Consider the following 23,785-nt stretch of genomic DNA (forward strand, 5'->3'; position numbering starts at 1 on the left):
AACGGGGAACCTGTCAGTGCCTTAAAAGCACCATTTGCACCAAAATCCAAACTTCACCTCACAGGCTCCTGCGAGGTTTCGAAGGCCGCAGAGGGATCCCAGTCAGCTGGTTAACTAGTAATGTCCTCTAAAGCCTGCCAAAATAAAACAATGCAATATTGGTCCTGCACAGATTACAGTGATGCCAACATTTCTCTCAAGGTTCAGATAAAACACGCCGCACCAGGCAGACAGCAAGTGCAGAATCCGGAAATCTGAAGCTGGAGAATGGAGTATTTTTCCAGGCGTCTGGCCTTCACATTCCAGTTTCTGTCTGCTGCTCGGATCCAGCACTCAGCCACTCGGCTCGCTCTCTCCAAAATGAACCCGAGGAACAAAAGCTCCTCTGTGCCCAGTCGGACGCACCGGCTCCCGTTTCTCACCGCGACACTCGGACAAACTTCCAGCTGTCAGAGCCTGTCTTAACTAGGAGCACATCCCAAATGCCCCCCTCCACTCAGGCCACAGACAGCTGACCGAAGCCATGTTTTCTTCACAGTAAATCTGGGTCACGGGGATATAATTAGACTATGAAACATGCAGAGAGGAAACTGTAATCCAGCACTGTGTCCTGTCCAGTTTTGGTTTATTTGGTTCTGAGTGTGTTTGTGGGGCCAGCCGGAGCTAAGCTGCAGTATCATAATGTTCATGTGGCAATGCTCACAAGTCAGGCTGAGTCCCCGTTCGCTCCGAGGACAAACAGAAAGAACGAGGTTTGTAGGTTCAGTTTCAGCAGCTCTGAGACTCTCGGCTCACCGTCACTCTGCACTTTTAAAACCAAACACTTCTAAGTACCCCTGGAGGGTAGCTGCCCACTGGGGAGATGCCCTCACTGTCAAGGGCTTTTTTTTCTGTTTGCATTCACACGGTTGCTGTGCGGTTGGGATAGCAACGGCTACAAACACAAGATGGATGACTGGAGGTGTGTGTTTGTTAAGCTGCACTGATCTGATATCTGGGGTGAAAATCAGTCCGATCCGGATGCATGAAGCTGGATTGGGTATCGGTAGCGTGTCGATCCATTTCTGTGATGTTATGTTTACGACACCAGGTGCCAACAGCACTGCACGGGCTGCTAACAGCAAACAGCAGCCGGGCCAGTAAAAAGTAAAAAGCATGGTGGGCGGGTTGATCTGTCAGGTTTCCTGTAAACTCTGCTGCAGCCTGACAGCAGCCACCCCGTCTACCTGCAGTATGTGTGTGGGGGGGGGTCTAAAGAAGGCCTCAGCATTTACTACATTTATATTAAAGTCTTAGCTGAATTCTTTTCTGATAATTTAAGATATAAATTCACTAATAAATTATGCTACATTCTTAAACTAGCAGTATAGAAAGAAAAGGCCTTAGCTTTTCTGTAAGGAAGGAAAGCTGACTGTCCTGGTGCCCCGGGTTAGGACCCTAACCCCCTGAACGCTGTCCCAGGTAAACTGCACTGTTTTTCTTCCTTCAAAAACCAACTTAAGCCTTAACACTGACATCGGGTGATTTTCAGCCATGTGAAAGTGAGAGTGAGTGTTACAAACCTCACATCCATGTCCTAGGGTTAATCAAGCTTGGAATTCAGTTTTTCCTGTTTTATTCCAAAGTTAGGGGCAAATGTTTCTCAACAGCTGATGTTTACATTGATTACTTAAAACATGCTGATTGCTGGTGCTGCAAAACATCCAGATCGCTCACTAAAATCTGCCTACACTGAAGTGGGAACTAAAAAACACCCCTAAAATTGGTTTCTGAGGACTCTGAAGGCTCCTGGTTCCTGCAGTAGAAGACACTGAGGAGGAGGAGGATCTATGAACGAGCAGCGACTGACTGAGATACTGTAAAGCTCACAGGTGCACAGACTCCTCGGCTCTGGGAGTTACTTCCCTCGTTCTCTGCTGTCCTCTGCTCCCTCTGCAAACTCGTTTGTAATTGAATGAGCCGACAGTTTGAAGTGCTCACTGTTTCAGTCCTCTTGAGACGGGCTCCATAAGCAGCAGCCTTTGTTCAGCACAGTTTTATAAAGGCTCGCCCCTAATCCTGCTGGTTTGCTAACGGACTGCATCATCAGTAATTATGACTATTTTCAGCCTGAATGCACTGTTGTATACAGTTTGGCTTATTACATCTGTGACTTGGCTCCTGTGAAAATGAGATTATAGAGGGGAAAAACAGTGGTTACATAAAGTCAAACAAAGCCTGATGCTCGCAGAGCTGCGGTACAAACTGTCACACAGACAAACCGTGCAGGAACCAGTTCAGGACCAGACGTCCTGACACCTGAAAACTTTAAGACTCGGCTTTTGTTAATCATCGTTTCAGGGACACGAGGAGGCCGGAGACGAGGACAGCAGCACAGAGTTTAGGTTAGACTCTGCTTAACTGATCAATTTTGAGTTCATGAATGCTTTTAGCTTTTTGAGAGAGCCAAAATAATCCAACCCTGCAGCGACCAAGCTATTTTTAGGGACTAAAATGGCCCATTATGTTTTAAAGGGGAGCATTTTTTAACGGCTCCATTTGTGTTTATCACATCTAAACGGTTTCCATCATCTGTGAATGATGAAATGTGCCGATGCCCTTAATTACGATTTTCAGTTTACAATTTAACGCAGCTCGATTCGTCTCCATCAGCTGAGCCATTTTCATTATGACCGAGCGTTAAGCATCTGCAGCCTCTCTTCTTCCAAGATAGGAAACATTTTTATGATAAAATTTATCACAAAAGCCAGGAAGGTTAAAAAGTGAGATTAATCAGAGGTTTCCATTATTGCTTCCTGATTAATTTTCCATACAGGAAAAAAAGAACTACTACCACTGATCTCTTATTACCCAGTGGTTTTTTTAAACTAGGGCTTAATATACTCAGGACTTAAATACATTTTTATTTATCAAATGGCATAAAAAAAAAAAAAAAAAAAATCACAAGAAAATGCAAAAACGTCTGCTAACTGAAGTAACAAAGACCATCGTCTTCAGCTACACGTGGACACGTTGTGGTTACGTGCACAGTCACCCCTCAGAGGCTCGTTCTGAGCCAGGAAAAACGCTGCATGAGTGCAACTGTTTTATTACAGAGTAGAAAAAAGGCTTTCCACCAGCCCTGCCACATCAGTGGCTCAATTTCTGCAAAACAAAACACAAAGAGTTGCAGAAGTAGGTCGACAAATGTAACCCGGTCACCTGAAGGTTAAGCACATCGAACCTCAATTTTATGCAGGTATACATAATTTATGACATTTTTATAACACTGATTAAAAAAGAACCCAAATCTCCATTAATTGCCATAATGATCATCCAGCCATGATGCAGTACAGCATCATTTTGTTATTAGTGTCACACAGCAGTAATTTCACCTCACGGCACGCCTCCGTTTCAAAGCCACTCAATCCTCTCAGCTATATGATACGGTGCATAGAGGCTGATGCTGCTGGTTACAAAGAGCCAGAGGGATCAACAAATGGCTCAACCTGACCGCCGACAGCACTACATCAGCCCCAGTGACCCCATCATGCTGCAACACAACCTCAGCATCGAATAACATTCACGGATTGTGCAGCAGGAGGGGAATAAAGGCAGCGATTGTGGAGGAAACCCCTCAGCCTCTGCAGGAGGAGGATTAGGTAATTGTGTTAGAGGAGAGGATTAGATTAGGGCAGAGGGACGAAGCAGAACTGGTTAGCCGGGGACGGGAGACCAGCGGGGCCAAACCGAGGCAAACGGGGTTCAATAACGAGCCTCCGATAACCGTCCGGTCTGAACGATGACAGCAGAGAGCAAAAAAAGAGAACACGTAATCCAGGTGGACAGACAGACTGGACCACTCTGTCACCATGGTGACATCACCATCCAATCCCAGGCTCTGTTTAAGACCCATAAATATGATTACTCATCCTCCCCTCCTTATGTGATCGAACATTCGGGATGCAGGGAGCACAAGACTGGGAAACAGGTCCTTTAATCCAGCAAAAAGGCCATTTTTATAGACTGAAACAAAACTGTAACACTGTGAGTTTGGGTTTAAAGGTGAGAGCTCAGCAGGGAGAAATAAAAAGTTGGAGACATGAAAACATTAACAATACACTGATCTTCATACACTGAGGGGACAGTTTCAGAAGTGATCGCAGTACGACCCGGCACTACAGGTGTAACAACAAATAAAAAAAATAACAACAAACATATCAATAAGTTTAATAAGTAAGTTTTAAAAGAATATAAAGTACAAACCCGACTCCAGAAAAGTCAGGACATCGTCTAAAACGTAAATAAAACAGAATGCAATGAGGTGCTGATCTCATAGAAAACACATCATCAACATATTTTACACAGTAACTTTTTCAGAACTGGGTCTGCAGTTTGTTCAGTCCTCTAACATCTTTTTAGGATGTAAAAAAGGACGCAGCCGCTCCGTGTCTGAAGAGTTAAACCTGCATTCTGTGTAATGGCCAGCAGGGGGAGACTCTTCTGGCTGCGCAGAACAGTCAGAGTGTATAGAAGTCTGTGAGGGACTGTCTTAAGCCTTTTCTATAATGAAACAAGAGCAGCTAGTATTTCTACTGCCACCTAGCGGTTACAGCCATCTTTTCTGTACAGGCTATGTTTTGAGCTCTACTAACAGCACAATTCAGCTCCTTAGGAACACAACTGAGAGCCTAATGCTCGATTACTCCTCTGAGGGCTCAGTGAGCAACATTAACTAACCCTAAGCAATCAGAATATATCATTTTTGTGCTCCCAGGTTTTGCTAATTATTCTGACACATACAAGCTACTCACTATTTTTTTTTTTAAAGTTAGTTTTGCCTTAATCAAATGTAGGGTTAGGGTAAGGCAGGGTTAGTTTTATCACCTAGACTGAGACTTCAGAGGGTTAATGGTGCTGTGTCTTCCTGGAAATATAAATAGTCCTCAGCAGCTCTGATAAGTCTGTTTGTTAGTAATAAGTAGTGCAAACACAATATACTGATTAGCAAAAGGACAAATACAGCAGGCTGTAATCTTTCATGGCAGACATAATGCTGTTTAACTGCTGCCCCAGTGATGCAGGCGTGCCAGTGCACAATGATAAATGCAAACAATGACGTCACCCACTACAGCGGGGGTCTAAACACCCTCATCGAGCATCCACTCAAACCTGGGCCGATCCACGGAGGCCCGACCCAGAACCTGCAGGACCAGAAGGATCCTCACAGGAACCCGAGGACCTCGGTCCACAACCAGCGGATCGGAGGGCGTTTCTGATGTTATACACTCTGAAATCATTCTGCTGCATCTGTGTTTGTGCTCTTAGACTCACTTTCACTGCAGCCCGATCAGATCCACTGGCTGCAGCTCTGATACGTGAATACCTGCTGGTTTCCTCAGTTTTCTGTGAAATTAAACTAAAGAATGTTTATTTCAGGTTGGCAGCTCAACAAAATAAGGCTCATGTAATGCAGCCAAACAATGACTAAACAGCTGGGGTAATGAGCTACAGATTACTCTGTAATTAGAGTAATCATGTCCACATTTAGCACATTATTCTTCACCTGAACTTCCTCTAACTGATACAAAGGATTCCCATAGCTGGCCACATTTATGTCTGAGTAATCCATTCAATAACCAAAACAAAAATCCGAACTTCATTTCTGGTCAGTCTGTTGACCAATCAGTGAAAGAGCTTTCATACGGCAGTACTTCCTGTAATAACTGCAGAAACTTCACTGTCTGATATGGAAAGCCCCCCTAAAAGCACAAGCGAGCGATGCTGAAAAACATCATTCTGCAATATGACAAACAGGACGACGGCTCTCGTGCTGATATTTCATGACATTTGGAGAGGTTTGAGTCAGTGACACCTACACGGGAGGGTTTCAGTATCAAACAGAATCAGAGGGAGGGCTGAAAACCAACAACAACACAAAAAAGCAAGTCATCCTGTAACTGTACTCTCCTGCCAAGGAACACCACAACAGTCATATTAGATTTCCCTGTATTGTTATATTTGTTGTGTGGCTGTATTAACACTGTAGACCGCAGCCAATCAGCAGCTTTATAATGGTAAGCTGTTTATAGGCTTAAGAAATACAGGATTAGTGTGTTTATGGCACATTGCATCACCTGGGTGACTCACCATGTTGTATATAAGCTTATTTAATGCCGATTTAAACACGTTTTCTGGGTGTAAAAGCAGATAAAGCTTTAAAATATGAAGCGATAAAGCAGATAAATCATAAATCTCTGTTTTAACGGTCAGAAAAGTTTATTAACAGCACAAATGTTGTGTTACTCCTTCTGAATCACCACCCTGGAGCCTGAAAACCTGTTTGGATCCGCCCGATCAGCCTCCTCCATGGCAACACAACAAACCGCATCAGCTAACGGACCTCTCCTTCCCTTTTCACCCGCCTCCTCCTCCTCCTCACCTCCACCAGCGGCAGGTCGGGGTCCAGGTGCGTGAAGCTGTGCAAGACCACCGGGCTGCGGTCCTCGACCACCTCCAGTCTCACGCCGTCCCAAATGTTCCGCACCTTCCACGAAGAGTCAAACATCTCGACCAGCTGGCCCGGTTTGACGCTGCGCGCCTCGGCTTGCATCCCCGGGAAATAGACCATGGATGCCCGCAGTGTTCGGTCACACCCGCGGCGGCGACATTTTTACCGTTTTTAAAGCGCACACACAAACACACACCGCCGCTGCTGCCGCCGCTGCCGGAGGTTAACGCGGTTCTGTTTGCACCGCCCCTCTCAGCGCAGTTTATCGCGGCAGTGACTAACACCGGGGCTTTTCCAAGCCCCGCCCCCAGCCCCGCGGGACCTTCACGACCGTCGGACATACCGAACACCCAGGACACGAATAATGCCTTCAGGGAAATTTAAGGTTTAAAATGCCACTTTCAGTATTTGATCCCACATTTTAAAAACTTTACTTGTAGTTACACTGACTACAACTAGCTACACGTTTACAAAGTTGCTGCTAAAACTACCGACATTTTATCTTTAAAATGTAATAATTAAAGGTAAATAAAAGGAACAAGTCACTTTTATTCTTTTTCATGTATAAAGACGCACTATTAACTGAAATGTTATACACAAGACTTTCATAAAATCAGACTGGGGCTGTCATGTCAGATTTTACTTTGTGCTCAAAAAATAAAATACAATTAAATAAAATCACAGTAACAATTTTATTGTGATATCGGTAACTTTTTGAGAATTGTCTTTTTTGCTGTCAGTCTGTCTCTTTTGGTAAATTGGTGCATATCACATATCACAGCTATCTCCAACACACAACTCTCAAGGCACCGCTAAATAAGAATATTATGTCCTTTGTAGAAAAATATGATCAACAAAGTAACCTGATATAAAGTCAGTCATTTTATGGCTGTTAGCACTCAGTGCCTAAAGTTTAAAATTTTCTGTTTTTATTTCTGTTTAGTTTCGGTTAGTTTCCAAAGTTGCTCATTTCAGTTTATTTTTTATTATTTGAAGATGTTTTAGTTTAGTATTTATTCAATTTAGTGCCAGTTTTAGTCTTTTTAATTATTATTATGTGGACGATCTCTGTCAGGGGCAAGATTTAGGAAAAAAGTGTGTTTTTATTGGGTATTACAATAAAATCATACTGACTCACAGACACGCAGACATCCTAAAATCTACATAAGCACAATCACCCAAGCCTCGTCATGCAAGGTAACAGACTAAACCTGATAACATTTAATCTGCGTTTTTATTTTAATTGGTTTTGTAAAGTTAGAAAATCATTGCAGTTAGTTCCCCCCCCAAAAGTCCAGAATTTACTTTTGTTTTCAGCTACCTCTAATTTTTTAACAATCCCACCTAAATTTAGGTAAGTGTAATAACCTGGGGCGACGCTGACATTTAGAGCTGTTGTGTAGGAAGCTGGAGTGTGCGAGGCGGCCCTGAAGGCAGCACTACTCCCCCACTCTTACGTCATGCCTGTGGGAAATGATGGCGGTGTGCTGCTCCTGCTTTCACTGTGGCAGCGGGAGCGGTGGGAAAAGAAAACAGGGAAGTCTGCTGAGAGCAAAGCTTCTCACCACCTTCGACTGCAGCGTTACACTGAAGTCCAGCTTTCCAGGTTTCCACACCTTTATTAAAGAGCTTAACTATAAAATGTGATAAAAGTCTAAAACTTTTGAAGACAGATTTTTAATTGAAATGGCTAAAATTATAGTTTTTAAAAACAGAAAATTACTCTTAAATGAATTCACTTTGTCAGCACATTTTCCATTCAGGATTTTTTGATAAACAAATATTTAAGTCAGCTGATTCACAGAGCACATGTATGGTCTCTTTGGGCCAATTTTAAGACCAGTGTTGGACATGTAGCCGTCCTTATCAATCGCCCAGCGGAAGCTCATCTGATCGGAGCTTCTTTGATGGACTGCTGCAAAAATTCAAACACAGCTCCAGCGCTGGATTTTCAAATTAAACTTGGCCAAAGTTTCTAATAATGAGGTCAGTGTGTGTGACAGTCAAAAGCTCAGGCTGCAGACTGCTCTAAACACCTCGTTTCAGACTGCACCCCCACTCCTGGCTCTGTGTGATGTCAGTGAGGGTGGATATCCCTACCATGGCCACACCCCCTGTGCCTCTCCAGGGGCAGCCAACAGGAAGAAAGCTGGATTAGAAGGAGAGGCTGGGGGCTGCATGCACAAGATACAGAAGGATTATTTTAAACAAATTGATACATTTAATGATTTCCCTTACACAGCCAAGAAAATATCGCAGTTTTACTGAGATTACAGTTATTATTAGTTATAATTAGTTAGTTATTATTTAATTATATTGGGGGTGGGGGTGTCTTTTTTTGGTGAGTGGGTTGAATCTTCTCTAATATTTGTGGAAACAATATAAAGTGTTATTGTGTGTATCTAAAATAAAAACTTCTCAGCTTACATTAACTGCACCGAGTAAGCTTTTTTATTCCATTTTATTTTGATTTAAATAATTTGTTGAGCTTTTACTTTACAGAGGTACTGTATTATTTTATTTTCAGTTTTTTATATAGCATTTTATTTAGATTTTTTACTCATTGAGCTCTTTTATTTTAATTAAGCTCTCTTATCTGATCTTATTATACTGAGAGAAAACAGAGAAAAGCAACAAATCCTCAGCTGAAAAGCTCAAATCATTTTTCCAAAATAAACTGATCATCTAAATTACAAATTAAAATCTGAGCAGCTTATTCACCAAACCTACAACAGTTACAGCAAATGAAACAAAATCCTGACTGCAGCCACCTCAACACAAAGATCTGCATTTCATATAATGTTATCCTGTACGCACCTATTCAAAGCACTGCCGCTCTGCTCGGCATAAAAACAAACACCTCCCTGACCCCCAGAAAGCTCCTGAAAGCACCGTCAGGAAGTCCCCGTTAGTAAACCGAAGATGTTTTCGCTTTGGTTCAACAGATGCACCGTGGGGGGAGATTTAGGGGAAGCCACCAGAAAAAGAACCTCTGCAGATTTAACATCTAACACCGCCCCCTACTGGTCAGTGTCAGGAACAAACGCCTCCCACCACACTGAGAACAAGCTGCTGCCAAGCTTTTAAAAATCACCGCAGCCTGTTTTAACCAGCAGAACAAAACCTTTATCTAACTGTGACATTATTAAACTTTCATGAAATTTATTATTTACATGTTTTTGGACACAACCCAACAGTTTTCCACGCTAAGGCACCGACAGGTGTGAAAGCGATTGAGAAAATTTAAGGAAAACATCTGCTGCACCAGCTGAGGCTGAACACAAACACGTCTGACCTCGCTGACCTCTCAGCACCGAGCGGCTGCGTTTCATCGCTCAGAAATCTGCAGCTGCCCGACCAGGGGAAGAGCAGCGAGCGAGTGCTGCAGGTTTCTAAAGGTTCGTGCAGACTTAAGTTACCATCAAGAAACCTGCAGCAGCAAACCTGGCTCCTCGAGTTCTTCTTGAACTTCCTGAGCAGCACGGTGGGCAGCACTGCTGCCTCACAGTAAGAAGGTCCAGAGTAATCATATTGCTTCTCTACCGGGGCTCCAATATCAGAGCATAAACACGAGTCCTCATTATTAAACTGCAAAAACAGCATAAAAACTTCAGGTCATATTTACTGGGCTGCATAAAGCACCACCACAATGTCTGTTTCTGTCCTAAAACCAAGGCTGACCTGGATCGTAGATGGCTCTGAAAGACAGTTTGGACGGTGATGTGATCACTTCCTGTCTGATCTGCACAGAGAGCAGAGCAGCAGAAAGGTGCAGAATAACAAACAGCCACAAGCTTCAGTTTAAAAGCGCTGGTACTAATATCTGTCCTACAAAATAACCCACGCGGGCTGAATCCCAGAAATCTGACGGAGCCCGGAGGGCCGGCCAACTCCGAGTCTGCTGCGATTTAACTAAAGCTCTTTTTCCATCTGCTGGAAATCAACACCAGAGGATGTTGTGCTGCTGCTGCGGGCCGGCTGATGTTCTACGGCTCCCCGAGGAGGGTGACGCTAACAGCCCGCATTACATTCTTGTTTTCTCACACAGGAACACTCATGCACCCCCCACCACACACACACACACACTGAGAGGCTGCACCCCTGACCCAGAAAAAACATTTTACACACATATGTGAGGAGGAGATCCAAACGTCACCAACCAAAGAAAGAGTCCCATCCCGATGAGGGTAAAATTAAAACCAGGGCAGTGACATCAGCAGCTTATTTTAGACTTGGTGACACTGAGCAGTGCAGAAAGTTCCTTATCCCTCCTGTCAGGAGGCCATTTAGCAAGGCACTAGAGCTGGGTGGTTACCCTAGGCTCCTGCCAGGCGCACAATGTTTCCTCCAACACTCCACAAACAATAAATCTGAAACAAATAAAAGCCAAAGGCAGAGCCAGACACAGACTGGATATCGAGTTATGTAAGAGGAGGAAAATAACAAGCCAATAAATCAGAATAAACTTAAATAATACAAGAAAAAAAATGTACCTCCAACACCCTCCTCCTAATGAAATCATTTAAATCTGTAAAACTCAACTTTAGTGACGCACACAGAGGCTGGTCTACGGTCTGCAGAACTGCACAGGGCTTCACTCTGCGCCCTCTGTCTCCGATAAAAGCTCAGAGCTGACAGCGCGGGGATTAAACCCGACCTTAGAGGACCGACGAGAGGTCTAAAGAACACATTCATCCAATCCTGGCATTGTTTAATCACACCTGCGCGCTGGTTTCCATTAGAAAAACCAATAATTAAACCTGTAAAATTGCTCTGATCTCTATAATCTGATGGCCTGAGTGAGTGTGAGTCATACAGAGAAAAGGTCGGCTTCCTTCACTTCCTGTTGTCTGAGTTTGAGACGGCTGAGGTCAGGCGTCTGCGCTGCTTCATGTACAGCCAGAACACGGTAATGACAGCTAATGGGAGCTGATTACAGACAGGGAGGGATTTCATATGTTGGTGCGCACTGCGGAGATGTCGCACTGTGGAGTCAGATCAGCTCAGAGCCGACCTGAGTGCTCCTGCTGTTACCAGCAATCCAGGAGGAGCATCTGTACCAGAGCCTCCTTTAACACATTTGGAGCCAGTTTCAGACAGATTTTTCTACTCTTGACTCTGTGTGATGTCAGTGAGAGTAAAAACCCCAGTGTGGTTATTCCAGGCACAGAAACCCCACCTACCCATCCCTCTTCTTACGAGGGGCAGCCAATCAGAAGGCAGGGGCTTTAAAACAGGAAGGGCACTGAAACAGCTTGCTGCAGCAAGGCCCAGTATAAGATACACAGTGATTATTTTGCATGGTGAATCATGCAAAGGTAATCTGGAAAAGTCAGAGAACACAAATATGGCGCTGTAAATACCCACAACAGGCCGCCTTTAACAGGGTTTCTGTCTGAAAGTAAATCTTTGTCAAATTAATGTAAGGTACAGCAGAATTACAGACAGGAAGTCAGCACAGATATGTGACAGCTTAAAAAAATAAAATCAAACCTCTCACGCCCTGAAATCATCCAAATCTTTTCGCTCTGTTATCCGAAGAATGTCAAGCGTGCCGTTTTATGCGTCACACGTTTCACTTAGAAACCGCTGAAGTTTCTACTGAAATATTTACGCGGTTCAGCTGCGAGTGTCGAGTAACTCGCTGCTTTAAGGGATTTATTTGCTCTCTGCTTCACAGTAAGCAGATAATAAGCATGCTGGCTTTCTAAATTCTCCAATAGAGTTAAAAAATTATAGAGCATGACCAGATCCTTGTGCAACAAAGTGCAGCAAAGGTTAAACAGTAAAACAAACACTGGTAACTGATCCTGAGTCAGTGCTTTTCACACTGGGAGCCACACCAGAGCATTAAATCTGAACTTCATTATTCTGGGACTCATTTTGAAAGAAAACTAATTCCAGTACTTTAAGCGGGAATATAAACCCGTCTCTGTGTAAACTTCCTCTTCACTACAACGTCTTCAGCAGTCAAAGGGTGGCATTATTTCACCTGAAATGAAACAAACTCTAAATGTGGCCAATCCTTCAGCTGAAGCCCAGCACAGAGTTACAAGCTCAGTGTCACTACAGCCAGGCAAACACTCAGAACTCCAACCTGTCTTCCTTTGCTCGTGACCGTCCTGTAATAATTCCCGTCATCCCAGCAGGCGCCCGTCCCGGCCAGCAGTCCGCAGGTCCACCGGCTCCAGCACCACATCACGGCTTTGCTGAGAACCAGTCCAAAAACATGAGGATCCCGGAGGAGCAGAACCTCAGTGGAGGAAACTCCAGGGCTCCCACTCCCCTCTTCACAGATTGGTCGGACCCCGGGGGCCAACGCTTGCCTCATGCATGTTTACTTTACCAGCTGTGTCAACAACACGAGGAACACTAGAAAAAAATTTACTTATGCCGGGAAAAAAGAAAGCGGGTTTCCAGAAAAGCTGCACATCCGTCCATGTATGTCAAAGGTGGAGAGAAACCGCTTAGTAACGACCCCCCCACAACACGAAACAGCAAAACCGTGAGGCAGCGGCACTCACACTGTGGTTATTACCCCTCTTAGGAGAAAACGAAAGCACAACATGACGCAATCAAATTTAAAGGAATTTCCTGTTTAACTGAAGGAGGGGGGTTTACCTACAGGTAAACTACCTGCAGGTAAACTGCCTGCTCGACAACATCATCTGCAGCTATCTGAGCGTTAGGCAATCTGCAAAAATGAATAAAAACAGACTACAAGAAGCTCCTTAAGAAATCCAAACGCCTCCACCTGAAAACAAGTTACTGAACCTGTTTCTCGGACTCCTCGGGGCGCTTTCACACCTGCAGTTTTGATCATGTTGGTCCAGTGCAGGAGGCGGCTTCATAGATGAGTGCTGTTTGACTCAGTCTGAGCTTACATGCATTTCATGCTGCAGAAAAAGCAGCAGGTCTGCACATGATTTTGTCAGAGGATAGTCAAAGACATGATGAGACAAAAATCCAAAATAAAGCAGAAGGAGCCAGGGAACGAATCCAAAGGGCAGGAACGGAGCGCACACAACGATCCATGAACAGATTTCTCAACAGAGGACTACCTCGACCAGCTCTCTGGTAAAACAGACGTGACCTCAACGGGACTTCCTGGTTAAATGAAGCTAAAAAATGAAGGGAACACTCAGTCTTCAGAGCAGAACACAAAGGTAGTTCAATTTCAGGGAAATTAATCTGTCCAGTTAGGGAGCAGAAACCACTGTGGATGAATTTTGGCCACTTTGGTGCTGAAGAGCGTAACAACAGGTGAACTGAAGAGGCAACAACAAGGCCACCCCCCCAAAGAGGGAACGGTTTAGCAGGTGGTGGCCACAGACCATTGTTCTCTCCTTGTCCCTCCTGACTTGTTTTTGTTAGGGTTCTTATCACTGCTGGCATCATGACATGGTACCTGCAGATCATTTAGGCTGCACAGGTAGTCCAGCTCTGCCTCCAGAAGAGCAATTTCACAGGTGCGGTCACAAGAAGGTCTGCTGCGTCTCACAGCACAGTCTGAAGAGTGTGGAGGAGACACCAGGAGACATGAGGAGAGCTGGACAGGCTTGCAGAAGGGCATCGACCAAGCAGCAGACCTGGTATCTGCTCCTCTGTTCGAGGAGGAACAGGAGGAGCCCACAGAATGACCTCGAGAGGGTACTCGTGTACGCGTTTCTGACCAAACTGTCAGAGTCAGACTCCACGAGGGGAGCACGAGGTCCTTCAGTGGGACCTGTGCTCACAAACCAGCACCCTGCAGCATTCAGCAGGAAACACCAGACCTGGCAGGTCCACCTCCCTGATCTCCTCACAGATGATGCTGCAGGCAGCATAACGCTCAGCAGAGCGTCCCCAGACTCTTTCACGCTGGTCACATGTGGCTCAGTGTGGACCTGCTCTCTGAAACAGAACATTTTTTTCTTGCTAAGTAAATATTTTTCTTGTTTTTGTAAAGAATACATCTGATAAATCACGATTATTAAACAGAAGACCACATTTTTCTTTATGAAAGTGTAAAAAACAAACATTTCCCCAAATCCTTCATCCCATTAAGCATCAACTCTACAGCCCTGTTTCCTAACTATTTAATTTCTGTTAGGAGCTTAACAGCAGATTATTTATGGTTTTGTTGTGTGATTGTTTTACATTGTGTGAATTGTTTTTCTTTGGTTGGTACCATATACAAACAAACGCTGCCTGGATTTGCTGCTCTTCTTTTCTACATATTTTTATGACAAACAGGTAGAAGCATCTTAGACGGCAGCATTACAGGTTTTAATGGGATCACAGTCACACAGCTTTCATAGACTTAGGCCTGTCAGAGGGCACAGAGCTGCTTATGAGAACTACACAGCACAGTCACCGCACGGCCGATTAAACAAACACAAACAGTGTGTTCTCTGCACAGATGACTAACGATCGTTTCAGCCAAAACACTCCTTTCCCAGGTTTAGTACATCTAATCTTATAATGCAAAATCACAGATTAATAAGATCTAACTTTTCAAGAATTCAATGATAGGTTTTGTTTCCCCTTCAGAGCTTCGTCTCTTCTGCTGCAGCGAGAATAAAAAAGTCTCCCAGTAACAGACACCTACAAGAATAAGCTTCTGAGAGCTCGCCGGTCTGAGCTGCTTCTAACGGCCTTTAGATTTATCCCCTGCTATTATTTCAGCCAGCAGAGCCATTCAGGTGCTCCTCCGAGCTCCTGGCATTTAAAAATGCTTTCTCATGCCAACTGCAGCCACCCGGAGATCACAGCTCTGCTCTGAGGCGTCCTGACAACCGTCACACAGACCGAGAGCAACATAAACCAGCCTCTCTTTCTATTTCTATTGTCAGAAAAATTATTTGGCTTTTTTTAAACGACTGATCTTCAAACCGAGTGTCATCTTTACATTCGGTTCCCTTCACTTTAAGGCCTCGTTTGTTTTGATTTTTTCTTTTGTGGCTCTGACGTGACATACTTCTGTCAGCACGAGATGTTTCTTTTTACTGTTCAACCTGCACAAATTAATGGCTGCAGCTTCCTCTCCTCTTTCTGACATCTGTCTCAATGCAGAACAGATTTGGCAGCTGTGTGTGCAAAGATTCAGTGGTATGCAACGTTCAGGTAAAGCAGCTTGAATAAAACTGCCCACCCAACTGCACATAAACTGACCTTTGAACAGCTTCTCTTCAATGACAAATATACAAACCAGACTTGTGTTTTTTAACCCTAAAGCTGCAGATTCAGGATCACACTCCTGTAACCAAGTGGAACCTCCAGGGCTGCAGTTCCTCTAGGGGCCACTAGAGGCAGGCTTGTAAAGCGAGTCGATCCCCACAGACTCCCATGTTAAAACGTCCAACTTTACAGCAGAAATAAACATGTTTACAAGCCGGTACAAACAAACAGCCTTCAGGACAACTGTGCCAGGACTGATTTGTATATAACTCACTCATTTGGATTTTGGTAGAGCAGACACAGGCAGCTGTAACTGATCACGTCTTCTAGGCCTCGCTTCTGCTAATTCAAATCAATGAACTGGACCACTCAACTGTTTCTGCGGTGCTGGTGCCTTTTAGATCATTTTAATGGAACTAAATGACAAATACTACACAGGGCTTAAAATCTATTTTCAATAATTGTGAGAAATTCCCCCTTAAAAAAGTTTTACAGCCGCAGATGCTTCATGAGGTAAACGGTGATCTCACAGCCTGCACTCACTGAGCAAACGCTGGCCAGAGCGTTTGACTGGACATGGGAGTAAAAATGCAAAATATTTAATTAACACATCAGTTTTTTTTATTCCTGATTCATTGCTAAGTGTTTATTATTAAAATATGACAAAAATACAGTGCATACAGAATGTTTTCATACACAAACAGTAGCAGAAACACACGAGCCGGCCACAAAACACAAGGCGGGTCACAGAGGGTATGCAGAACTCTAATTAATTTAGTTTTCTTGTTTGGTACACTAACCGTGTGATCCGTTCGGGGTTTGGTTCACCAAACCGTGGCTACACGTCTAGTCTGCGCTCATATGCACTGATTGGTGTTGAAAATGAAAATTTTTGAACTTTTAGAAAGCAAAAAAGGTCCGCAGGTGGAGGCTGGAGGGGCTGATGGTGCAGCAAATTATTTCGTTTTACAAACCAGATTTGCACATTATTTTTAAATCCATTATTAATTCAGAATACACTCCCCAGTTGAGTTTAGGCATTAAAGCTACTCTATTAGGTGTCCAGTGGATGCAGCTTTCTAACTGAGCTTAAGTTGCAAACTTAGCGCTCCACCCTTTGGTCTAAATATGGCCCCTTCTAGCATGAGAAAAATCAAGATGTGTGATGAAAGTAAAGATCAACCCCCTTTTTATGCCAAACATTTGTCTTTCTTGTCAAAACCTGCACAATGCAACAAAGTCACATTTTATTCTGCTGTGCCTGGAAACAGTTTTACCAGTAAAATCTGTGCTGTTTGTTTCCTTTAATGAGGCCAGGGCATAAACCACTTTCCACTGCAAAGAAACCACAGCAGCAGATGGAGAAACGACTTCTCCTGCTCTGTTGTGCCACTTTATTTTAGTCCAAACGTTTCCTGTGTATTCCTGCCTTTCCACGTCACCTCCACCTCCACATCCACCTGCGCACCTGCTTCCAATTTCCTCTTCGGGTCCTTTAGCAAACATACCCACACTTGAGTTCCCTGCCAAACCGTCAATTGTGCTATCTGAGCTGTAGATTTCCAGCCTTCTGTCTGGTCATGCCGCCTTGTTTCTGCTTCTTTTTCTTTCTCTTTTTGGACCTTTGCCTGCCTGCGTGTGCCCCTCTGGACTTCCTGTTGAACGATCCACATCAGCGGCTGATGATCATTTCTGACGGCTTCATGGTCGCAGTGGGAGCCAAGAGCCAAGGACTAAAAGTGCACTGACTGCCTGAGGAAGAAAGTCTGCATACTGTTGTCCAGCAACCAAACACTCCACTAATCGTGCTCATTATTTTCTGAAAACGGTCTAAATGTTGACTCTAAAATGCAACAGTCAGAAGCCTCAGAGCCTCAGCTCTGCTTAGTGAACATTATCAACATGTCTGCAGACATTTCCTTCAGTCGACCGACAGACTGACAGCTCACAACATTTGAGCGCTGTTAAACTTTTTTTTTCCTCCATCATTGGCTGTCGCTGCACATCCGTTTTCAGAAAACAAACGTTCCCAAAAAAAGAGCTGATCGCAGTGCATCAAAGTTCAGTTTTTAACTCAAACATTAATAGGAAATAAGGAAAAAGGTGCTCGAAGAAAGTTTGCCAATAATACACTGTTTCCCTTTAAACAGTACTATACTGGGTGTGTGTATGGATGTGTGTGTGTGTGTGTGTGTGTGAGTATATCAACCCCTTTTATTTTTTTATTTTTTTTTCTATCTCCTTTCTTCCTTTTCTCCCCCCCCCCCCCCTTTTCTCCCCCCCACCTCTTGTTCTTGCCCCTTCCTTGTTGCCTGTCAGACTTGGCATGAATAACTAAATAAAAAGATAAATAAATAAAAATAAAATTGCAAACATTAACAAGAAGAGCCTATAGGAAACATATAGAGCTGTTCTTGTCAAAGCAAATATGTTTGGTACATCAGTACATTCGGATCATCATTCCGATTGTGAAAGATGCCAGACATGACAGGCTAAAAAAAAAAAAAAAAAAAAAAAAAAAAAAAAAAAAAAAACAGTACTATACTGAAGAAAATAATATATTCTGGGCAATAATATAAAATACTGCTATAGTCACTGAACAGCTTTGCATTCTGGGTGTTGGGTCAGTAAAAAAAGGCAGCAAGGCCCCACAAATACAGAAAGTTACTGTTGTTCCAGAGGTGGAAGAGCCATTCGATTAGGAACAACAGGCCAATAATGTCTTTCACAGAGTGGTCAGATTAGATGTTACAGGAGTTTGGAGACGCTCTGGTCAACATTGAACACAACATCTGGTCCTGGGTCAGTTTCCCAGTGTTTCTGAGGTCTCAGTTTGTGTCTGCGTCTCCCCGTTTATCTTCTTCAGTTCTGAAAAAGCCTTTCAGATGAGCCGTGAAACGTCTTGACAAAACTCCAAGTCCAGTCGCCTTTGTTCGATCTCCAAAGACTCCCCGTTTGGTTATTTCACTTCCTGTTTTATTTTGGTGAGTTCATGTGATGCTTTGCTTTAAGTTTCGCTTCCTTGTCTCGTCCTCTGTGATTCAGTTCAGCTATGTGTTTCCCAGCTGTCTCCACCTACCTAATCACCCCTCTGTCGGTTCTGTTTGGGCCTGTACCTGTTCTCCAGGTTCCAGTGTGTTTGTCGTTAGTTTATAGTCTTCAGAGTCTCCCGGTGTCTTTAGTTTCATTTTGGGTTTAGTATTTGCTTTTGAATTCCCTGCCTGCAGTCTAATAAAAGGCTCGCTTTAAGTTCAACCTCCTTTTGCCATGTATTGTATCCATAATAAACTGCAAAGTGGAAGCATTTAGGAACCACAGCACCTCAGTCATGAAGTGTCAGACCAGGTCAAGTTACAGAGCAGGATCACGGAGTGCTGAGGTGCGCAAAAAAAAAGTGCTGACTCAAAAACTGTGGAGCTCCAAACTTCCTGTGGCACTAACATCAGCACAAAAACTGTGTGCTGGGAGCTTCATGGGTTTGTGTGGCCACGCAGCTCCAGCAGGTGTAACGTGTAGGTGACCCGGTATTTTGGGATTTTTTTTTTTTTGGTTTGTTTTTGTTTTTAAACCTTTGTCAGTACAGATGAATGATACACTACTAGAGCATTGCTCGACCTGAGCAGGGATCCAGTCAGTGGAAACACCTGTGCAGGTGTACAGAGCCTTAAACATGCAATTTCATATACACTCTTCAGAACCCCTTCAAACAAACAAACAAACAAACAAACAAAAAGAAAGTCCATCCCACGTCTACCACAACTATTCACAGTCAGAGGACAGGAGTGTCGGGTCGGGTGGGATCTTCAAGTATAGCAGTGCTGCTGCCCGGTGTCCCTATTATACACGTCACTTTCAGTACAGGTGGATGGAAACACAACTGGTGCTTCAAACAGCCTCCACCTGAGGTCTAACCAGTCAAAACACCTGTATGGGCAATATTTAATTTAGCATACCATGACATGCATGTGCCGGTGCATCAGGTGTGACTTTCTTAGCCCCTGAAACCATTTAATTAAATCCATCATAACATATTTGTTATACATTTCTAGTCTCCATGGCTCAGCCAACCTTGAAAATACAAAGTGATTTCATCAGTTTATTCTTTCTCGTAATTTACCTGCCAGAGTAAATCCTCAGCTTCTTTTTTGTAAATAAGAGTGGTTTTTATGATCCCACATCTGCACTTTATTTCAACCACGACACCAACGTCCTGACAGCAGGGAGCGCAAGTGACTCTGTTTGACCCCAGAGAAGAATTCAGGCCACATGAAACACAATCCGGTGTTACAGCCGAGACACCGAGTGAGCGTTAGAGGGGGTGAGCCCATCAGCTGACAGCACATATCCCCCGCTCACACTGACAGCACAGCAGAGGATCACATCTAATTAAATATCATTGTTAGAGCACATTTCCTACAACAATATTACCTCAAAAAAAAGGTGCTGAAAAACTGTTCAAGGCCAATCACAGACTGGAACCAGTCAAACTGATGCAGCTAAGTTCAAACTCAGTATTTCCACAGGCGGAGCGATCTGCCAAACAAAGCTGCAGGAGGCACCGTCATCACTAACTTCAGTCAGTTTACACTTCAAATCTCAACACACCAACATTCAGCAAGAAAGAGCGCACACAGGATCATTCATGGCCAAAAGTATGTGGACACTCATTCCATCCAGTTTGTGATGTCTCCTCCATTTTTTTGTTCTCCTGGAAGATTTTAATAGCGTGGCTGCAGCGGCATCCAAACACCACTCACCAACACAGGTGGTGTTCCAGTTAATCCCAGAGTTGTGGGATGAGGCTGTGGCAAAACCATTTCTTTGGTTCTCTGGTCCGCGGGCGTCGTGTGAGGACAACAGCATGTTAAAAGGGGCTGCTGGGATTGTAATACACAGGAGGAAAGCTTGAGCTTGTGGCACAAAGATGTGGATAAAGCCGGTGTGGCTTAGTTGGAGTAACCACAGACTTTTGACTATATTATAAGTTTTTGTTGGGCTGCCAGCTCACATTTTTCCACATTAGTCACACGACATGCATACCTGCATGTCTGAAACTGCAGCTTCATTTTAGCCAAGAGTCTGTAAACTGAACTGCTCGTAACACAAGAACAGAATAATTAAGGATCTCATAGAGGAAAAAGCAGAACTATTAAAATATATTACTGCACATCTTCTGTTGAAGATAAAGCTCCTGCAGTCCTGAAGGGTAATATCAGGCTGTGTGTAATAAAACAGAATTCCCAGATCAACTATTTTAATCAGGATCTTCTTTCAGTCGCACACTTTATTAAGAGGAACACATTCACCACATTCACCATGGGATTATTACAGACACGACCAAACATGTCAGGACTTCAAGGGGCGCGCCCTCCTCTGCAGGGAGATGGTTTCCTGGGTGTACGGGTTTGATAGCAGCCACACACACACACACACACACACACACACTCTACAACAATGACAACGCTAGGCAGTGACAAACAAAAGAAACATCCGTTCTCATTCAAACAGAATAACTCCGGTGAAGAAAGTGCCTGAAACCGTGCTGTCAGACAGTGACAGACTGAAATACAGCCGGCAGCAGAGCAAACACCTGAAGGCAGACTGACAGAAGATGAGGTGAAAAGGTAAAGAAACAAGCAGGTCAACAGTTTAAATATGTTACCTGCAAAACTGGGCTGTGCACAGTATGAAGAACCTTCATTTAAACAAATATACACCAAGGTTCACACATTACAACTGGGTAATACTTCCAACACGCCCACCGGCCAGACACCACCATGATACACAGGGTGCCACAGCAACACTGACTGCCGAGAGAAAGGGCTTCATTTTAGAGACCTACCAAACCAGTGTTGGGGGGGTGGAGGAGCAGCAGCGGACGGCGTTCAGTCAGGAGACCGAGGTTCAAATCCTGTTCAGATCTTTTTGTTTTGCACACATTTTTTCTTTTTTCCACTCACTAATTCATTTCCCTTTAAACTGCTTGTCAGGTTTAGGCACTAAAAACTTTTCCCAGTTTTAGGAAAGGCTTTGGAAAATATGCATCTTCACACCAGTTGTGTTGACATATGACAAGCAGGACGGTACAGCTCCTTCTCACTAATGCCAAACAGGACCTTCTGCATGACTGAGACACACCAGCAGCTTTGCCAAAACTGCAGTAACACACTCAACTTCTCTGGGCACAACACAGAAAAAAGGAAAAACCAACAACAGTGAATTTTATCCCTGCACACACACACACACACACACACACACACACACACACACAGCTATCATTTACAGCCATACAAGTGCACAATTCAAAACACGTATACAGCTTAAGAAATGCTATACAACACACACACACACACACACACACACAGCTATCATTTACAGCCATACAAGTGCACAATTCAAAACACGTATACAGCTTAAGAAATGCTATACAACACACACACACACACACACACACACACACACACACACACACACACACACACACACACACACACACACACACACACCTCTCTGCAGTGTGGTGGCGTGGTATTGGAGCTCACCAGGTCATCCAGGATGGTGACGGGGAAATCGAACATGCACATCTTGACAGGCTGAGCGAGCGCTCTGTGCAGGCTGAACAGGGACTTGGCTTCCATGCTGTGCCCTGAACGCACCGTGCAGCCACCGCTCGACTGCCCACAACAAAAACACAAATCAAACCCAAAAAAATGAAAAAAAAAATGAAAAAGGAGGAACTCCCCAGTCTGGCTGCTCGCTTTGCAGCCCAATCACAGAGGTATGCAAAGAAATCCACCTCAGAGAAATCCCTCTACCTCCATTTCCCAAACACCAACAACCCTACGCTCCCCCTGTTTCCCTGCCTTCCTCTTCTCGCCTTTCCTCCCCTCCTCCTCCTCACCAGGGAACGTCTTAACTGTCAGCAGCTGCCCTCCTGTCTTTCCGTCCTCTGGGGGTATTGCCCAACAGCACTCAGCTGTTGTGTTACGACCGCAGTGCTTTCACATGCAGACAGAGGCGCTCCGACTCGCCTCCGAACCACATACATGCGTCTGCCAGGAAAAAATAAAACCTCGCCAAATGAAATGAAATGCAGCAGGTACACAGAGGGTCCTCCGAGCTGCCGTCCGACTCTTCTGCTTCATTATGCTGCAGCGATTTAATCAGGAGAGAAGGACCGGCTCTGGTTTGCTCCTGGAGTGCCAGACGGTCTGTGTGAGCCCATTAAAGATGAAGCACGGTGACTGCTTCAGAGGCTGATGTATGAATCAGACTCTCTTCTCATTAATGTTGCCGGTAAATGTGAAAGCACACATTCTGCAGAGTTAGCAGCCCTCATCCCAAAAGTTATTTGTCTTTTATGGGTTTGATGAGAGCGAAGTCCTGTCTGTCTCTTAGTCTTTGTTTTTGGTGTTGAGCATTATTAAATGTTTGATGGTCTCTTTGCCGTTCGGCACTCAAAGCTGTGATCCTGCACTGCACGCGGGGCAGCACTGTGACTTCTGCAGAAATCACTGATGATGAAATTTTGCATTTTTTGCCTTTTATTGCCACACATTTATATTAAAAGGTACAGTGAGTAATTTTTTGAGGTTATTTACCAGAAAAAAAAGAATGTTGTACTCATAAATATATATTGATTGGTGTGTAATTCATCTTCCAATAAATTGATGCATAAACTCAGAATTACTCCATTAAAAATACACAGGAACAGGCGCCAGTTTGTGGAAGCCGCCATGTTGCCCCGCCTTCTCAAATACAGTGGCTCAGATGGACATCACTGTGTTCTATGGATCTGGCTCGAGACTGGCCACATACATAGTACACCTCATAAGTTATTTTAATCTACAGATCACAAAGAGCTCTTTCAAATTATATAGGAACATTTAACCAGGCCCGGATTAAGGTGGGTCTGGGCCCCGGGGCAAGGAGATTGCAAGGGCCCCCCCTCCCCCCCTCCCCCCCTCCCGCTCCGAGCCCATACCAACCCCCCCCCCCCCACCCCCCACACCCCCACACCCCCCCGGACACACACTCCCCTACAAAAGTCTCTTTCTGCTCTTCCTTCGTGCAAAATCATCTACCAACTCATCAAAGTTCAGCTGTTGCACAAACTGTGATTCAATTGCAAGAAGT

The 23,785-nt window shown here is 44.2% G+C and overlaps 1 protein-coding gene across 4 annotated transcripts in view; it reads right to left on the reverse strand.

The window, feature by feature from the left end:
• Positions 1 to 23,785, reverse strand: part of LOC115775922 (ral guanine nucleotide dissociation stimulator) — a 63,393-nt gene that overhangs the window by 23,574 nt on the left and 16,034 nt on the right. Inside the window, exon 1 of one of the 4 annotated variants that reach the window (XM_030723443.1) lies at positions 12,588 to 12,983. The exons of 1 other annotated variant lie outside the window; for it this stretch is intronic. In XM_030723443.1, the coding sequence (XP_030579303.1) occupies positions 12,588 to 12,821 (234 nt within the window). In that variant the 5' untranslated portion in view covers positions 12,822 to 12,983. Of the gene's footprint in view, positions 1 to 6,421; positions 6,737 to 12,587; positions 12,984 to 22,191; positions 22,501 to 23,785 lie in introns of those variants that run through there. 2 more of the 4 variants (XM_030723445.1, XM_030723444.1) reach the window with 2 other exon arrangements.

Source organism: Archocentrus centrarchus, unplaced genomic scaffold (assembly GCF_007364275.1).
Source record: "Archocentrus centrarchus isolate MPI-CPG fArcCen1 unplaced genomic scaffold, fArcCen1 scaffold_26_ctg1, whole genome shotgun sequence".
NCBI classification, from domain to species: domain Eukaryota; kingdom Metazoa; phylum Chordata; class Actinopteri; order Cichliformes; family Cichlidae; genus Archocentrus; species Archocentrus centrarchus.